We start from the raw sequence: 13325 nt of genomic DNA on the forward strand, positions 1-13325 counted from the left end.
TACAAAGATGTGCAGTTGTGCATTTCCTTGTTTACAAGGACTGACGTGACATTGGCAGCAGCTTAGAAGATCCCATCTGTACAAAGTGACTTTGGTGATTAACTGACTGTCTGCATTTGACAGTTGCTGCAAGCCTCCTTCTTCCTTCAACCTGGAGCAGAAATACTGTGGGTTGTTTTGGGTTTTTGGGGTTTTTTTTTAAAAATAAATTGATGCTCAACCAACTGGTTCTGTCATTTGTAGGATCAGCGATGACATGAAGCTGACTGACCTGGAACTGGTCAGGCTGGCAAACAATATTCAAGAGTTGCTTTATAATGCCTCTGATATCTGCCATGATCGTTCAGTCAAATTCCTCATGGCAAGAGCAAAGGTAAGGAGCTTGGGTCAGACTGCTGTTGGTGTCTCATCCTTAAGGAGAATTTACTCCCAAGTTACTGGTTTAATGAGTGAGAGTTCTGAAATGACATTCTCAATCATAGAATCATAGAATCATAGAATGGTTTGGATTGGAAGGGACCTTAAAGATCATCTAGTTCCAATCCCCCCGCCTTCAGCAGGGACACCTTCCACTAGATCAGGTTGCTCAAAGCCTATTTAATCGAAATTAAATAACTGTTCCTGCTGCCACAGGAGCTTGGTGTGAATGCCCAGAGTATTGATATATCATGTCATTGTAAAGCAATGTGGGTTTCTGCTACTTTCTTTTTTTTGTCTTTTTAATATTCTGACTTGCTGTCTTTGAAGCTCCATGCAGAGAATGCACATCTATGACAAGGTAGTTGCTTGCACTGCAATCTGCCTTTTCTGTCCCGTGTAGGGTTAAATAACATGCTTCTTAAAATACTAGTAGCCCTCAGGCACGCTGACGAGTTATTTCCTTACATCTCTGAATTTTTTTTGTGGTGTCATGTCTCCTTATGATGTTTTTCTTTGCATCTAGGATGGCTTCCTAGAGAAGCTGAATTCCAACGAGTTTGTTGCTCTTTCTCGTTTGATGGAAGGCTTTATCTTGGATACTGAGCAGATCTGTGGCAGGAAAAGCACATCCTTGCGAGGAGCACTTCAGAGTCAAGCCAATAGATTTGTGAATAGGTTCCATGAGGAGCGGAAGACCAAACTAAGGTATCTCTGGGTAGAAGATCTTTGTGTTCTTACATGAATAATTTTATCAATCACGTGCCAGCCAAACACAGTCTTTTGTTGCCTAGAACACTAGTAAACCAGTTGTACTGAAGAGCAGGAGGTGAAAAAACTGTATTAAAACCCAATTATTTTCAATTGGTTTAGACTTTTACTGTTTTCATAACTTAAATAAGGACAGTAGAAGCTACAGGAAGTACTCAAGGCTGACATTAAAGGGCAGGATTGCTCTGGCTCACAGGCTTACGTGTCTTATCATAGAATCATAGAATCACAGAATGGTTTGGATTGGAAGGGACTTTAAAGCTCATCCAGTTCCAACCCCCCTGCCAGCAGCAGGGACACCTTCCACTAGACCAGGTTGCTCAAAGCCTCATCCAGCCTGGCTTTCAACACTTCCAGGGAGGGGGCAGCCACAACTTCCTTGGGCAACCTGGGCCAGTGTCTGACCACTCTCACAGTGAAGAACTTCTTCCTAATATCTAATCTAAACCTCCCCTCTTTCAGCTTAAACCCATTTCCCCTTGTTTTGTCATTAGCTGTCCTTATGAAAAGTCCCCCCTCAGCTTTCTTGTAGCCCCTTCAGGTACTGGGAGGTGCTATAAGATCTCCCTGGAGCCTTCTCTTCTCCAGGCTGAACAGCCCCAACTCTCTCAGCCTGTCCTCACAGGAGAGGTGCTCCAGCCCTCGGATCATCCTGGTGGCCCTCCTCAGGAGGTCTTCAGGATCATTCACTTCCAACTGTTTTTGTGTTGTTTGTTTTTTTTAATCACAAACAAAAAACAAACCCCAAACAAACAAACAAAACACCCCAACCCAAAAAAACCTCCAACAAAACCAACAATTAAAAAACAAAAACCAAACCATTTGAGGGACAGCCTTCCCTGTAACATACATCAAGTCTTTCTGCTCTCTTCCATCAAAAGCTCTTAAAATTCCAGTATTTTCACATTACTTCAAGTGATCATAAGGGTCTTTATTGCCTAGTGTAGTCTTTTGTCCTCTGTGATAGAACAAACAAGTGGTGAGATCTCTAGGCCATCACTGTGTTTTTCTGTTTTGCTACTGCCAATTGTCGGACACCTCATTCTAATGAAGATGAATAACGTAACATTTTGGGCCGCTGGCTTGTTAAAAATTACTGTAGTTTGGATTCCACAACCTTACAGGCAGGAGAAGCATCAAGACAAGGTATTTAATTTCTCAACTTCCTCTCTTTTGTGTTTATAACTAGCCTACTGTTGGACAATGAACGCTGGAAGCAAGCTGAAGTTCCTGCCGAGTTTCAGGATCTTGTCGATTCGGTGTCAGATGGCAGAATTTCTCTCCCTGAAAAAAAACCAGCAGGTGTGTATCTTGCAGTTCCACTGTTAAGTGAATTTATCATCAACAAATGTTGCTATTGAATGTTGATGGACATATTCTGATGTCACTCTTGATCTGATTTGATACCTATTTTCCTTTTTTTTTTTCCTTCATTTTTTTCTTTTTTATGTTACTTGTGTTGAAAATTCTTGTGCTGACCCTTAAAGATTTTTTTGTTTGTTTTGAAAACCCATTTAAGTGTTAGCACAAGGAGGGAGCTGGTTTTTTTATACAAGTATTCCCAGTGCAGAGACTTTACAGTCTTTGCCCAAATTCAGTCTTTCCCCAAAATGTACCACTGAAGTGTTGCAAGGGACCGAGGAGCACGTGTGTGTGCTCAGCCCACATTTGTGTTAAACAAAGCTTGCTCCTTCCCACTACTTCATCTGCCCGTTGTTCACATGAAGTAGTGCTACGTGGCTGCTCATGGAAGTGAAAACTCATGTACACTCAATTATTTACCTTGCCACAGAAACCTTATTTGACCTCAGACATGTCACTTGTTTCTCCTCATGTCCCATTTCCCACTGTGCAAAATTGAAATGCATAATGTGTTCTTTCCTCGTGGGGATACTTGTCCAGTATTGTAGTGAGGAATTGTGTGAGCAGCTAAAAGAGGAGGAAAATATACATAGAGGGGAATGAAAATGGCCATAGATGTGAAGGAAGAAAATACAGTAATGTCATGATGGAGAAACTGTGATCTCCCACAAGGAATATAACAGATACAGAGAGCGTGTTAGGCAATAATCACTCCAGTTATGGAACACAACACCAAAATATACTCATCAACCATTGCTCTTAAATCAGCTTTTGCAACTCCCTTCAAGAAGATAGAAAACTGGTGGCATCAAATGTAGCATGCAAAACTGCATCAGTAAGAGCTTCTACGATGAAGCCAAAGGAAGAAGTGCTTTAAAGCTAAAATATTAATATACACAGCAAATCATTTGAGAATGTACAGTAGAAAACCTAGTGACTCTGTGTCTTTTCTTTTTCTAGTTGTAGCCTGTTGTATTTGAAGTTTCTAAGTCCATAATGACTGTGGGACTTTGGGGGATTTTTGATCTAAAACCCCAGCAGATAATGAAGTAACTTTACAGGTCGTTATAATTATGATGGGTGAACAACTATATAATAAATATTGTAAAAGAGAGCAGTGCTCCAAAGATTGATTATGGTTTTTTTCAGGCCTTAACAATTGAACACTAAGTTTTTTTTTAAACTTGCATTATTTTTTTTACTTGTTTTTAGTTCAACTCATCCCTTTTCCTTTCTTGCTAAAATGTCTAGCTACTGAAGAAAGAAAGCCAACTGAATTTCTTATTGTTGAAGGACAAAAATATGCAACTGTTGGGTAAGGTGCACACTTTTCTCTTAGCAGTGGGTTAGTTGGCAAGAATGTTTGAGTAGAACTGTGATGAATACTAACAGCTTTAACAATCTTATTTAAATAAAAACCCCTCTCCTTCCACAGACTAGTTTATCTTTAGTTCCCAAACAGTTATAAAACGTTGCAAGCTTTTCTGTACATTAAAATGCTGTTTCTTCTCTGAGTGTCTAGGCTGAAATTTATGGTTTCATTTGAATATCATTGGGGTTTTCTATGATTGTTTCATGAAAGCACATAGGCATGAAAATGCAGGTTTGTCTTCGTAGCACACTGTTGTTATTTCTTGCAATATAGGTTATCTCTGGTAAAATCACAGAATCATAGATTTGGGTTGAAAGGGACCTTAAAGACCATCTAGTCCCACCCCCTGCAGTGAGGAGGGACATCTTCAACCACATCAGGTTGCTCAAAGCCCCGTCCAACCTGACCTTGAATGTTTCCAGGGATGGGGCTTCTACCACCTCTCTGGGCAACCTGGGCCAGGGTTTCACCAACCTCAGTGTGAAAAACTTTCTTCCTTTTATCTAGTCTGAATCTGTCCTCTTTTAGTTTAAAACTAATTCCCCTTGTCCCATCACTACAGGCCCTGCTAAAAGGTCTGTCCCCATCTTTCTCACAGGCCCCCTTCAAGTATTGAAAGGTGCAATAAGATCTCCCTGGAGCCTTCTCTTCTTCAGGCTGAACAGCCCTAAAATACATGAGTCCACTACTGAATGGTTGCTTATCTTATTCAGAATAAATTCTGTGCTATCTTAGAAGCTACATATGCTATTTCTTGGTATTCTGATTGCTTTTTGGTAGCTACATAAAGCTGGTTTTATCAAAGACATTTTAAAATACATGATACTCACACACTTCTTTCATTTAAAAGCATGCTGTGTTTCCAAAGCCTGGGATGCTTAAGTATTAAATATGCATGAGAGTATTTTTGGGTAGGGAGTAAAACCTGGAGATCTCACTCCCCAGAGTCCTAACATCAATTTACCCCAAACTTAAAAGTTCCAATTTACATCATGTCTTTGACCAGCTGTCATTTTAGGAGTTGCTTCATGATGATGTGTCATTGTTCAATTAGAAACAGAAGCTGATGCCTCAGAACTACTGTGCCTGCTGGCTGATATCACTGCAAAAGAGCATTTCAGGTCGAGTAAGAGCACTTCGACATGCTTTATAGGATAAAATTTGCTTAATAGATGATGTGTTTGATAATCCATCTCTACTCATTTGAAACTTGCTACGTTTAGCTCTGTGAAGCAATTATCAGCTTCATGTTGGCACAAATACTTGTTTCAGTTCTGCAAACTTCTACATACAGTTTCACTGAATTTAATTTAAATGCATTCACGAAAAAAAAAGCCTAGGTGTTATAGAATCACAGAATGGTTTGGGTTGGAAGGGACCTTAAAGCTCATCCAGTCCCAACGCCCCTGCCAGCAGCAGGGACACCTTCCACTAGACCAGGTTGCTCAAAGCCTCATCCAGCCTGGCCTTGAACACTTCCAGGGAGGAGCAGCCACAGCTTCTCTGGGCAACCTGTTCCAGTGTCTGACCACCCTCACAGTGAAGAATTTCTTCCTAATATCTCATCTAAACCTCCCCTCTTTCAGCTTAAACCCATTTCCCCTTGTTTTGTCATTAACTGCCCTTATGAAAAGTCCTTCCCCAGCTTTCTTGTAGGCCACTATAAGATCTCCTCGGAGCCTTCTCTTCTCCCCAGAGATTCTCCAGGTGTTTATTTTCAGTTGATTGTTCATCATCTTTCTGCACTCTACTGCCTAGAAGAAGAGATTTTATTTTTTGAAATGTTAGAATATATATTCTGAACATTTGATCTTGCCTTAGTTTTCTTGCCTTCTGTGTATTTGAATTCAAAGGAACATAGTTGCTCCTTGTGGAGCCTTCTTAATTCCATCCAGTAGCTCCTAAATTCTCCAGTGCTTGCTGAATTCAGGGGAAATTACGGGTGCTCAGCATCTTTGAATATTTGGTGCTGTTTCTTCACAGCTGCCTTCTCTGCTTGTGACTCTTTAGCGTCCATTACATCCTTTTCAATAGTGGTTGTTGTTTACATTCGGTGGATTTTTATACTTGCTCAAAATTGGCCACAATTATACAGTAATATAAGAAAGGAGCTTTGGATTTTTTTTGTCCTCTACCAACAACTACATGGAGACTTCTAGTTCCACAGTAGCTTTTTTTGGAGATTAAAAAGTTACACCAATGAACCTTAGAGGTTTTTTCTCATGTGTGTTATATACTTTTTCCACACCACCCTATGGGATGGGTATTCTTTATAAACATCTTTATGTATATCTTCTTTTATGTTTTATTTCTACTTCAGATCAGTTAGTGGGTTTATTTAATGCTATGATCTCTAGCAGTAGGTGGCTTTCTATCAACGTGACTGGCTTGTGTTTGATTTTTCAACGTTTTCTATGCACTGAGATGATATATTTGGCTGTTTGCTCTCTTGTAGGACAGTATTGCTGTTAATAAGAATAATCCTCGAGTACTGCCAGTGTGTGGATAATATTCCTTCCATCACCACTGACATGCTTACCCGCCTGTCTGATTTACTGAAGGTATGAGTCCAGATACACCATCTGTGCCAATCAGGGGTATTCAGTATATCTTACTCTCTGTAGTGCTTCACATGCTTTTATGATTTCATATACATGATATAAATTGTCTAGAAATTATTACATTTATTACCTAAGATTGCCTTTTAAGCTAAGGGCATTAAAGGTGCAATTTGTTGTCTTTCCTCTTGTTCATATTGGAAATCCCATCTAGTAGTGTTTGTCATAGCTGCCTGTCCTTCAGGCTGGGTGTAGGATTAATGCTGCTGAAGAAAAAGCAATTTGATCCCAGATGCCACAGATTTATATCTATATTCAGGAAGGAAACAGGTCACTTTGTTTTTACAAGTCAGTAGAGGTAGAGTCAGTAGAAGCATGAAAAACAGCACAAGATGAAGCTTCTGTTGTAAAATGTGAAGGTGATGAAAGACCAGGACCTTTTTGTCATTTATTTCTCACTAGAAAAGAGAGAAGCTGGAAAAGCACAGATACTACAAGGTAATAGAAGTAAACAACAATAAAAGGAGCACATGAATGCACCTTCAAACTGTCATATATAGATATAAGGGCTCCAAAGCCTAGCAGTTAACTTATTTCAAAGTTTTCACTTGTGTCTTTGCCCACAAAGCTTATGTCAGGTATTAGAGTTCTGAACATAAGCATAATCAATAGAAAATGAACAGATTCTACTCTCCAAAAGTATATTTTATATAAGATGGGGGACAAGGGAGGGGAACCACACCCTAGAAGATGGACCTTTAAATAGTCTTCCTCTTGGTAGTTCTTATCTGAATAACCAAATGCAGGAACACTCCTCCCTGCAGTCATCTTTGAGATTCATCCACAAACCTTCCCCTATGAAAGCACTGTCCAAAGCAAACCAGTCAGTCTGAGACTGGGGACACCCCTCTTCCTCTCTTGTTCTCCACCTGCTGCTTCACTTAAGTCTTGCAGCATCTTTTTGCAGGCAGGCAGAATAGCAGCAGACAGAATCATAGAATCGTTTGGTTGGAAAAGACCTTTGAGATCATCAGATCCAACAGATGCCTCAGACTTGGCCAGATTTGCATCTCCATGTCACTTCTCTCTCCCTACCGTATCTTGTTCTAGCTCTATATCATTTGTGTTTTATTCCTTGGTATTCAAATGTCATGTGCAATTTAATTATTGTATTTCCTGTCTGGCAGCAAGGTGCCATCCCTTGGAGTGATGATGAGAACAGCTAGCAAAAACAAAAGCTCTTTTATTACACTTCAAACAAAATAAGAGCCACTCAAGGTGTCCTTGCAGGTCACTATGCTTTTTGTTTGACAAATGTCAGAGGTAGCAAGCTTTGAAGGTAGCAAGAGCTAGTCTTTATTGTGATGGAAACTGCAAAGTGTTCCCAGGTAATGAAATTCCACTCCATTTTGAACTGTGGCTGTGACCAGAGTGAAATGACACCTCTGTATGGGCAAAAACACAATCATAATTACTGGAGGAATTTATTTGGTGTAGTCAAGAGAAGGCTTGCAGCCACGGTGCCAGAATGCAGAAGTGCTTTCCTCCAGGCAGTCACAAGGAGGGGGTATTGCTCTTTTTGATGTTTCAGGCATGTTGCTTCCTCTCTGCTTGGTCTGCAACAGGCTGTCTGGTAACTGAGTAATATCCACGAAAGGCAGGAGGGGAGCACGAGTGTCTGTCATCCTTTATAGAGTGTGTTTTTAATGGTCTGCCACACAGTCAGTGAGTTGACACTGACCTGAGCTAAATACCTCAGAGGAGCTTTAGGCTGTGTAGGATCTATCTCTTTGGCTCAGTGGATCTGCTCCTAAAGTCCACCAGGAGGCATAATAAAAGGTCTTGCTTTTCAGCAGGAGGAGATGAAGTGAATGTCAGGACAGTTTCAGACCCTGACTTCTGTGTGAGAGCAGAGCAGGTTGTGCCTCTCTCAGGTCAGGGGACACACATAGCTCAGTTGTGGCACGAGGTCTGGGTTGCTTTTCTGGCCCCTGATACAGCACTCTGGCAGCCCAGAGTGGGTGTGTGCGGTTCATGGTGTATCCTCTGTGGTCCTCAGTTTTGTGACTGACTCCAGGCAATAGCTGGAGTTGTTTCCTCTTGTTACTCAAGAAGGGTTGAAATTTTCAGTTTGTTCTTGCATTATTGTGAAGCAAGACCTGTGAAACAGGATTGTGGCCCCAAAACCAAGGAGCTTTATGTGAGGGAAATCCTTTCCGTTGCAGACACAAGCTGCAAGGCAACCTTGTCACAATTTCTTGTGAATCTTTCTTCAGGTACATGAGAAAGGGTCAGCTCACTGTAGATTTTGCCTCCCAGTTTCCACCCCAGTGTCAACAGGACAGTTCTGTTCAAAGGTGAGCCCTGGGGCTTTTGCTCTTCATTCAGTGCAGGAATTGAGGACAACAGCAAGGGTTCCTCCATCTCTACCACACAACCTGAGCCAGTCTAGAATATCTGGTGTCTTAAACTGGGTGATGGAGCAGAATTCCAAACTAAGATAGAATATGCTAACAGGTCTTACTGACCAGAGACTTTGCTGGCCTGTGTGCATTTAACGATGACTTCTTTTCTCCTGGAATTAAGTTAGGAAGATCAAGTCATGAGTCATCCACTAGACCTGGAATTCATACAGAATTGTTTTTTGATGTGATTTAACATCTTCTGTGCATCATTTTTTAATCTCAGTATTTTATATCGTTACAAAGACAGATGCAGCTACCTCAGCAGCAGTGAGTTTCAGTGCTTTCAAGTTTTCTTTAACATCAGCAGTGGGGAAGGTCTAGAGCCAGAGCAGAAACTTGTTCTTTTGGTTATTTTCCATTCTGATATTTCACATGTCTATTCCACTTAACAAAACTCGTGAGATCCTTACCCTGCACTCCATCCAAGGTCCTGGATTGAAAAGTACATTTTATAGGTTTCTAGTACAAAGCTCTTCTTGTGTACAGCTTTCAAAGTAGTCTGCAGCAAGTCTGACTCGCTGCTTTTCTTTCACACTGAGAGCAGCCTCACCCAAAGGTCTTAGAGAAGCAGGAATTGGTCCCTGAATTAAAATCACTGAGTAGCTACCTGTGTTTTTTTAATAGCAGTGTTGCTGCTTCCTGTTGCTGAAACACTGCCTTGAGTGCTTGAGTCAAAAAATACTACGGGGCAGTGACTACTGAGAGTGGTGAAATAGCCATGGATTCCTCTGTAGTAAGGAGTATGTGAAACTCTGGTACTGGTCTTCATAATAATCTATTTACTCTTGCAAAATTCTATTGATGGTATTTCTAAACTCTGGTTATGTGTAGTTGTTGAAGTGTCAACATACATTTTCACTCTCTTTTCCTTTCTTACAGTATTTCAACTCTAGAAGTTGCCAACTAGTGCTCGGAGCTGGTGCATTACAAGTTGTTGGTTTGAAAACAATCACTACAAAAAACCTGGGTATGGATTTCTTCATTTAAAATGTCAAAGCTTGTTCTGCTTGTTAAAAAAAAAACAAACACACACAAAAAAACCCCAAACCCCTGTGTTTTTGTGTTGTGGTGCCATGTATGGTGTATTCTGTAACGCCGTGTCCTGCGGGTTCTAACCGCATGTCCGGAGCGTGCGAGGTGATTTCTGTGGCTGGCCCTGAATCAAATAGTCTTTATGTGGCTGAATGCCCCGATGCAGTCAGGTAACTTAGGGCTCTGTGTCTGTGTGCTCAATCCAAACTCTGATTTGGGCTTTAGAGTTTCTCATTCTCAGTATTTAGCTGCATTGCCAGCCCCAAGTTACCTGCCTGGACTGCTTCAGCTGCTCGTAAAAGCTGGGGAGAACTAGGAGCCCAGTTCCATGCTCCAGAAAAGTCTGGCACACTAGTTGAGATCCCCGGTTTTAAACTATCTCCTGAAATCACAGAATCCCAAAATTGCCTCAATTGGAAAAGACCTTTCAGATCACCAAGTCCACACTGACAAATCACTGACTAACCCTCAGCACTATGTCTACTTGACTTTTCAGTCCCTCCAGGGATGGGGACTTCACCACTGCCCTGGGCAACCCCTTCCAATGCCTCAGAACCCTTTCAGCAAAGAAATTCTTCCTCACATCCCATCTCAACTGCCCTGGGCACAACTTGAGGCCATTTCCTCTTGTCCTGTCCCTCGTTCTTTGGTTGAACAGACCCACCCCCACCTCTCTCCACCCTCCTTTCAGGGACTTGGACAGAGCCAGAAGGTCTCCCCTCAGCCTCCTTTTCTCCAGGCTCAACACCCCCAGTTCCCTCAGCCACAAGGGAACTCATCACACTTGTGCTCCAGACCCTTCCCCAGCTCCGTTCCCTTCTCTGGACACGCTCCAGCACCTCCATGTCCTTCTGGGAGTGAGGGGCCCAAAACTGAACCCAGTACTCGAGATACTAAGAGCCTTAGTACTAAGGTTGGTTGATGGGTTAAAGCAGGTGTTTGAAGTTGCAGTTCCCATGTTGCAGGGTTACCAATCTGCATTTCCTTTTTTTAAGAAGGGAATAACTTGAGGAGGATGGGTTGAGCGGCTTCCCCGCAAGGGACCATGAGCCATAGTCCCAGGAACAGACCCAGCTGAGCAGAGAAAAGCTGGGTCAGGTCTTTGCTCCAGAAGGCTTGGGCAGTGTGGTGACCATGCTGGCCCCAGCATGTGCCCTGCTGCTGGCTCAGGCCCTGTTGGACACAGGAGAAGCTTGGTTTTGGGAATCCAGCCGGCACTGCAGGCAGGAGCAGGCTCTGGGCAGCTCAGCACTGCCAGGGCAGGGTGTTTATATACACCTTCTGCAGAAGAAATAGTGAGGCCTTGAGAATGTGGCTGCTGAGGTTAGGTAGCTGATGAGTCAGGTCTTTTGAGATCTCTCTGATGTCTGCGTGTGCTCAGGGCCCCAGATGTCAAGCAGACACTTAAGACTCTTGTAAAATTAGTCCCTTATCCTGTATCTTACAGAAGGTGGGTATGAGAGGCTGAGAGAGTTGGGGCTGTTCAGCCTGGAGAAGAGAAGGCTCAGGGGAGATCTTAGAGCACCTTCCAGTACCTGAAGAGGCTACAAGAAAGCTGGGAAAGGACTTTTCATAAGGGCAATTAATGACAAAACAAGGGGAAATGGGTTTAAGCTGAAAGAGGGGAGGTTTAGATGAGATATTAGGAAGAAGTTCTTCACTGTGAGGGTGGTCAGACACTGGAACAGGTTGCCCAAGGAAGTTGTGGCTGCTCCTCCCTGGAAGTGTTGAAGGCCAGGTTGGATGAGGCTTTGAGCAACCTGGTCTAGTGGAAGGTGTCCCTGCTGCTGGCAGGGGGGTTGGGACTGGATGAGCTTTGAGGTCCCTTCCAACCCAGACCCTTCTATGATTATTATTTTTATTTCTTATAAAAAAGCATATTAAATGATGTCAGATCTGTTATTTACGTTAAAGGAGATCCAGTCTATACAAAATGACTCTTCCTTTGTAATAATGAAGTTCTTTTTCTTTCCCTCTCTCCCTTGTGGATTTACAGCCCTTTCTTCGCGTTGCCTACAGCTAATCGTACACTACATTCCTATTATCAGGGCTCATTTTGAAGCTCGACTGCAGCCGAAGCAGTTTAGCATGCTCAGGCATTTTGACCACATTACCAAGGTAATTCTTTTGGCATTTCCTAATTAGACACAAAGTTCTGCTTTTTCAACTCTGCTCTGAAGAATATGAATGCCATGAGATAGTAAATAAAAGCTGCTTTCTTCCATTACAGGATTATCACGACCACATAGCTGAAATTTCAGCAAAGCTCGTTGCCATAATGGATAGCTTATTTGACAAACTATTATCCAAGGTAATGATTTATGGAAATAATTATACACTCTCTAAATTGCAATTGGAGGTCTCATTGTTTACAGTCTGGATGTTTCAAACAGAGTCTTAAACTTTCCTAATCAGGACTTGTTTGAACGTCTTTTAAACTGTATAAACACAAAGCTCTGCGCTTGTACTTGTGAATGTGTTTTGTCTTAGATGTTTGCCACCTGGGTGTCATTCACCATAAAAAAATGTTGGTTTACTCCTTCGGGGGGAACAGAAATGCTTTGGCTGGCACAGATGCTCTGGTGTTTAGAAACTCAAGTGCTCTCCTACCCTCAGTGGTTTTATCTACCAAGAGCTCTTGTCTGCAGTCAGCCCGAGCCAGTTCCCGTTTCCTGCTCTTCCCAACGTTGCCTCTGTGGAAGTTGGGAGTGGGTAATTTCCTGCAGCTGAGGAAACAGCAAAAAAAAACTGCTGAGGAGGAAAAGTTTGTGGAGGGGAAGGAGCAGCCCGACTATTGAGCTGCATGCCTGGAGACTAGAGGTCTGCGCTGAGCAGCTCCTGCTGTGTAGCAGTGTGAAGAGCTGTCCCATCAAGTGCTCTGGGTGGTTTTTGGTTTCTGAACACTCAGAAGAGTAACAGGTTGGTCCTGGGCTGGATCTACTCGCTCTGACTCACCTCAAAGTGGACAGAGACTGTCCCAGGATGGGACCTCCTCAGCCCACAGATCCAGCAGATAAAGTAGATGAGCTTTTAAAGCTTAGTGTTTTGCTTTGGGGCTTTAAAAAAAAAAATAAATCAGCTATTCCATGAGAGAAATAAATTAATTCCTTAGTGACAGATTTAATTGATTGGCCTGGGCCAACCTCTTCCTTGTAGAAGCTCATGAGAAGCACAGCATCTCCATGGTGGAGCGCAGGCTGATGGGGATGTGGTGAGGCAGCTGTAACAACCAGCATTTCTGTCTTCCTTGCTGTTTCTACTATTTTATTGTTTATTTTATGTTGTGCTTTTTCTTTTCATCTGTTTCTTTGGGCTATCAAATAGTGTTACCTAAAATTAAGGGGGGGG

The 13325-nt window shown here is 42.3% G+C and overlaps 1 protein-coding gene across 1 annotated transcript in view; it reads left to right on the top strand.

The window, feature by feature from the left end:
* Positions 1-243: 243 nt before the first annotated feature.
* The window catches only part of LOC104532606 (vacuolar protein sorting-associated protein 54), a gene marked incomplete at its 5' end in the record, with an annotated part of 18567 nt that continues 5485 nt past the window's right edge, over positions 244-13325 (top strand). The window contains 8 exons of the mRNA XM_010177855.1: positions 244-373; positions 944-1125; positions 2378-2490; positions 3802-3865; positions 6378-6483; positions 9825-9912; positions 11974-12095; positions 12208-12288. Coding sequence (XP_010176157.1) covers positions 244-373; positions 944-1125; positions 2378-2490; positions 3802-3865; positions 6378-6483; positions 9825-9912; positions 11974-12095; positions 12208-12288 — 886 coding nt within the window. The remainder of the gene's footprint in view (positions 374-943; positions 1126-2377; positions 2491-3801; positions 3866-6377; positions 6484-9824; positions 9913-11973; positions 12096-12207; positions 12289-13325) is intronic.

Source organism: Antrostomus carolinensis, unplaced genomic scaffold (genome assembly GCF_000700745.2).
Source record: "Antrostomus carolinensis isolate BGI_N321 unplaced genomic scaffold, ASM70074v2 scaffold15631, whole genome shotgun sequence".
In the NCBI taxonomy this organism is placed as follows: Eukaryota; Metazoa; Chordata; class Aves; order Caprimulgiformes; family Caprimulgidae; genus Antrostomus; species Antrostomus carolinensis.